The following is a 6,107-nucleotide window of genomic DNA, read 5'->3' as shown; positions in this document are numbered from 1 at the left end:
AGATGGGTCTATTCTGGTCTATATGCGAGACATTTTGGATGGGTCTATTTGGTCTATATGCGAGACATTTTGGAGTTTTCAGTTAGATGTGTGCTTAAGATGGGTTTATGATGGTCTATATGCGAGATATTTTGGATGGGTCTATGCTTGTGTAAATCTTGATTTGTGTTGTTTAAGCTATTTTTTGACTGAATACATGGATTTAATGCCCTCAAAAACTTCTCAAAAAATTTGTGGTAAAATTTTGATTTTTGTTGTTTAAATGTTTTTTGATTGTATACATGGATTCAATGCCCTCAAAAACCTCTCGGGAGCTTCGATTCTGAAGAGTTCACCCTTAAAACTTGTGACTTCAATGAATTCCCCTCCCATTCTAGACAAATTAGATTCACAAATAAAGTGGTAAATTTTTCAAAAAGTATCTCACACACACACACATACACACACACACACACATATATATATATATATGAGAGATGATTTTTGGACATGTGGTATTATAGCAAAACCTATTTACTAGATAATAATATCCATAGTAGAGTGGAGATGAATATCCATGATTAAAATTATTGTTATATTATAAATATTAAGTTTTTATATATTTATTAATGAAATTTAAATATGATTACAAAATTATTACTTTAATTTATATGGTATATAGATTTTAATTTATAACTATTCTTTGTATCTTATATATTTCAATGTGATAAAAAGTAGATATATCTAAAAAATAATTATAAGTCTAAAATCAATAAATAATTATAATCTTTTTACTTTTAGATTAATTAAAAAAAGTTATTGATTTAAATTCAAATAAAATACTTTGATTGTGAAATGAGAGATGGTTTTTGAGCATGTGATGTCGATGAAACATGTTATTCTAACAAAGCCTATTTATAAATCACAAGTTAATAATATTTATGGTAAAGTGCTCGTAAAATAGTTAAAAATATTTTGTATTAAAGTTTTTATGGGCTTATTGATTAAATTTAAATATCGCCACTGAATCATTGTTTTAATTTATAAGGTAAGATAAATATTAAATTATAGCTATCATGTTATATATTTTTATGTGATATGTATATTAAGATTTTCTCTTATCTAAAATGTTATTTGTAATTTTATTGATAAAAAAATTACAATATAACAAATTGAATTTTATTATTTTTATTATTTTAATTTTTTATGGACATTACAATCTCCACAATATTAATATTATTTAATTTAGGTAACATGTCAAAGTTTGCAAATGCTTTAAGTCTCATAAATTGAAAATATTGATATAAATTTAACATGTCTTAAGAAATGTTTACATATTTTTTTACATTACACCTACATATCTCTCCTATATCATAAAATTCTATTTATTACATTAAGATACTTTATATGGAAGAAAATAAAAATGTATTTATTGGTTGCTATGTTGTATTTGGAAATGACATGGATATGCCTGTTTATTTTGGAATAGGGTTCCACCATTTTAATTTAATTATTAATAGCTATTAGATGAATGATACAGATTTAATCTCCATGGAATATTTTAGAATATTCTTAATAACTTTTACCAATAAAAAGTTATTTTTTATTTCCAAAGTAGTTATGTCTTTCTGTCATTTTAATTAAATTAATTAATTACTAAATTTTTCATAAAAAATAAGAATAAGTGTGACATGAAATGACTTATGATTTTTTGATCATGTAGTATTGATAAGTCATTGTATTGACCTATGTATTCAAACAAATTCTATTTACAAGTTAAGAACATTCAGAGTTAAAAATCTTTATGCCAATAGATATGTTTATTATGAAATAGGACTTTGACAATTTTACTTTAATTAATAAATGGATGGTAAGGATTTAATTTTCACACAATATTTTAAAATATTATTAGTAGTATTTACAAATCAAAAATTGAGATTTATATCCAAAATAATTATGCTTTTATTTTCTTTTTAATTAAATTAATTAATTAAAAAAAAATATCATATGAATAAGTATCATACGATAAAATTATGGTTTTTGGCTACCAGAAAAACACTTGGAAAAATCCAAACCACACTCTCTTGTAAGTCTCTTGTAAGTCTCTTTAGACACTTTCGAGCTCTCCTTAGTTCAACCAACACATCTCTGCAGACACTGATACCGTACTTGTTTAATGCCACGCCCAAATGTTCTCCTCCCTCTCGTGTCTACCTGTTCATTTGCCTTCACCGACGTCCCCATGCGGAGCTGCCACGAGCCGGCTGGCCGCGTCCTAACTTCAACTTTAATAGCTGGCAAACGCGCAACGTACGGTACGAGACAAACAGATCCGTTTAGTTAATGATGGTTTGACAGTGACCTGCATGTGCTGCATTATCTGGCCGAATCTCTCTTTCATCTACAAGGCAAGGTAAGCCACAGTCGCACCAAAGAAAAAGTATACGTCCAATATCGGCCATGGGAAATTGTCTAACCGTTGTTGATGGAAATAATCAGATAAGGAGAACGAGCAGAAGGTCCAGCAGGAAGTCTGTGCATCCGATTACAGGAGCCGATGAACCTGTTGTATTGCAGAGATCAACTTCTAAATCTGAAGAGGCCAAGGAATCCAATGCAGATGCAACTGCGAAAGAAAAAGTTGTTCAGCGTGTCAAGATCTTGGTATCGGCGAAGGAGTATAACGAATTGCTTTGTCAGGGCCACAGCCAGGAGTCTATACGTTCGTTTCTAGGCCAAAAAGTGGAGGAGGTCCAGGGATCCAATCGGAACCGTAGAGTTCGTGTAAGTTATAGAGAGGATACGCAGGTATCTTCATGGAGGCCGTCGCTGGAAGCCATACCTGAAGATTAATTATCACTCCTCCATTGCGTTCTTCAACTAAGCGATTGTTGGGAGTTTTGATACAATGTTCTTGCTTTGAATTTTTAGATTGTCAAGGGTTTCCCCGGGCATAATCGGTCGTTACATATGAGATCAGCGTTGTAATGTGTATTACTTGTACTTGAATGTGAAAGTAGAGGATTATTTGTGTTTTCTTAATCAGTCTGATTCATATCACATGAAAATGTTTGATTGCATTTTATATTCCACTACTAATGCAACTGTATTTCGACACGAAAATGTTTGATTGCATTTTATATTCCACTACTAATGCAACTGTATTTCGACACTAAACCTATTGATATTAAGGAATTTAGATTTCTGTGATCCATAACATTGTTAAGATAGTCTTCTGCAAAATCACATAACCAATCTTTTGTCGACGCGTTTCGAACCAACCAGTGTGGTTCATCCTCAGGACAAGTTGAAGAACCAATCCGGCTTAGCTAGATTAAATAGAGTGTGCAGAGACTCCAACAGTTATGTGATTTTGCCGAAGACTATCTTAACAATATGTGTATATGTCATGTAATTGTTATAAAAGAAGAACTTATTCACAACCAGACCTTTTGCTCAGGTTTCTGCAGACAATAAAGACATTTTCGGCCAGGAGTAATATATATTCGCGAAGTCTTACTGTTTTATGTTTTTTGGTTTTGTTTTTTTGGGTCAAAATTCTGCTTATATAGTTTTTAATAGATTATTATTTTGTTATTCTTTCCCAAAAAAAAATATAGTTTATAATGAGATTAATTTTTTTGTGAGTGGATATTTTTATCATTAATAATATCACGAGAATTTTTTTTAATTTCTATGATCCATAATTTATATATTACTAAAAATTTTCAGTAATAATCACATAAAAAAATTATACTAATTTTAACTAATTATACTAATTTTAACTATCTAGTATAATTCATTTTCAAAAAAGATTCTCAACAATATTACTAATTTTCATCACTAAAAAAATATGATTTTAAATATATAAACAAGTTCAAATCTAAAAAATCTCATAAAAAATTTTAAAAACATTTTATTTATATAAATTTAACCACTTTTATCATTTTAATCATTTTCACGTGGCTTGGACCTAAGCTCATAAAAACAAAATAAACTCATAGAATTTATAAATTAATTTTTCTAATATTATTTAGATACATTTATCAATTCACATGGCATAATTTTATCAATAATTTTCAAGATTATTACTCACATAAATTGATTTTCTATAATATAATATATATATATATATATATATATATATATATATATATATATTTTCACATGGCATAATTCTATCAATAATTTTCAATATTATTACCCCGACAAACACAGTTTTGACTCCATTGCTATCACTTTTTGCAATTTATAGAATTTTTTTTGGTAAGGGAGGACCTGCTAATAAGATTTATTTCTCTTTCTTTTGTGTGCGAGAATATTTGAATAAGTATGGACACGTAATGTATCACATAATCATAATAATAATTTAATAAAAGAAATTTGAATGTATGAAAAATAAAATAAATAGATTATATATATATATATATATATATATATATATATAGTTTTGATTTTAAATATAATGGAAATATTTACCATAAATTAATTATTATATTATAATGAAAATATTTATCAATAAATGTTATTTTTTAATATAGATTGATTTATTAACATTATTTAGAGAAAACCACATCACTTGAAATTATTTTTTAATTATTGGCTTCTACTCGAAATACCTCTAAATTTTGGGTTATTGGCCCATTAACCTATTTGTTACCTCTAAACCAAACCAACTCTTAACCCAAATAAAAACAATTTTCCAATATACTACAAACCTAAAAATATAATATAATAATAATAATAACCAGAAAAACATCTCAAACATAAATTTAAATGTTTACACCGATAAACATATTATTTTGTTACGAAAACAACCCATAGGGGAGAAGTTAACTCGTATATTTCCATTACAGTGAATCCTGCACGTAACAATAGTACTGCTGCATCAACTGCCAGATACTACAACTCCACTGAGATATGAACCGGCAAAAGTAGTCATATCTTTAGTGTCAAATCATTTAGAAGATGTTCGAAAAAATTTCCAATGGCAAGTTGTTCTGTTAGAGATGCTGAAAGGAGTCTATATTACAAACAATATGACATTTATCATATCATCTGATCTTTTAAGTCATTATATTACAGATAATATGAGATTATTCCTAATTTATTAATTAATCAATGTTTTTAATTATAGTGTGGATAATAGTATTTTATAAATTTTGATTGAGATGAACAAATTACAGATATAAAAATGTTACGATAACATTATTTATTAATTATTTTAAAAGATATAAAAAGCTACGATAACATTATCTATTAATTATTTTAAAAAATATATTTTATTTTATATAGATAAATAAAAAAATCATTAAAATTAAAATTATTTTTAATTTAAATTAATTGATTTTTTTTTATTTATTTAAGATTAACCGAAGTATCCACGGGGGATTTGAACCGGTGACCTATCGCAAGGAGTGCCTTAACAAAGCACCCATTCACCATCAATCCAAAGCCTCATAGGCTAAATTAATTGAAATTAATTAATCAAAGTATTTAAATATTTTATTATTAAATAATAAATATTATTTATTTTTATTAATTTAAAATATAGATTACTAAAAACAATTTATTAAACTAAACATAAAAATATTTATCTCACTTCATATTTATAAGGATAGGTTTTTTTGATTATATAAATTTGACTTATTTACTTGAAAAGAAAATTTAAATTAGTCACTTAAAAAGATGGTGAAAATGAATAATGAAAATGAATAATGAGAAATCCAAAAAATTGTTTGAAATATAAAACTAAGGTCCCAAAAAGTATTTATTTATATATAATTTTCTTAGGTTTTGTGATATATATATATATATATATATATATATATTTTTGAAACATAGTTTTTTTTGGTTATATGAATTTTGTTTATTTACTTGAAAAGAAAATTTAAATTAATCGCTTGAAATGAAAATGAATAATTAGAATGCCCATGGGGTTTTGGATTGACCGTAAATTGGTGCATTGTTAAGGCACTCCATGCATTGTTAAGGCACTCCAGTCACTGGTTCAAATCTCCCATGGGTCTTATCTACCCAAAAAAAATAAAATGAATAATTAGAAGTCTGAAAACTTGTTTGAAATATAAAACTAAAGTTCCAAAAAAAATTGAAATATAAAACTAAGG

The 6,107-nt window shown here is 26.7% G+C and overlaps 1 protein-coding gene across 1 annotated transcript; it reads left to right on the top strand.

Moving 5' to 3' along the window:
* The first annotated feature begins 2,433 nt into the window (after positions 1-2,433).
* On the top strand, positions 2,434-2,988 carry LOC149184521 (uncharacterized). Its single transcript, XM_089418930.1, has one exon. It carries the CDS (start codon positions 2,440-2,442, stop codon positions 2,830-2,832), a length of 393 nt encoding a protein of 130 aa, XP_089275056.1. The 5' UTR covers positions 2,434-2,439; the 3' UTR covers positions 2,833-2,988.
* Positions 2,989-6,107: the final 3,119 nt, after the last annotated feature.

Source organism: Pinus tabuliformis, chromosome 3_2, assembly GCF_031772625.1.
Source record: "Pinus tabuliformis cultivar Carrire ecotype Pingquan chromosome 3_2, CPIR1, whole genome shotgun sequence".
In the NCBI taxonomy this organism is placed as follows: domain Eukaryota; kingdom Viridiplantae; phylum Streptophyta; class Pinopsida; order Pinales; family Pinaceae; genus Pinus; species Pinus tabuliformis.
The sequence above is the reverse complement of the archived record's forward strand: the minus strand, read 5'-3'. Positions and strand labels throughout refer to the sequence as shown.

Bases quoted from the DNA above. Each gene is read 5' to 3' on its own strand.
- LOC149184521 (XM_089418930.1), top strand. From the start codon at position 2,440: ATGGGAAATTGTCTAACCGTTGTTGATGGAAATAATCAGATAAGGAGA.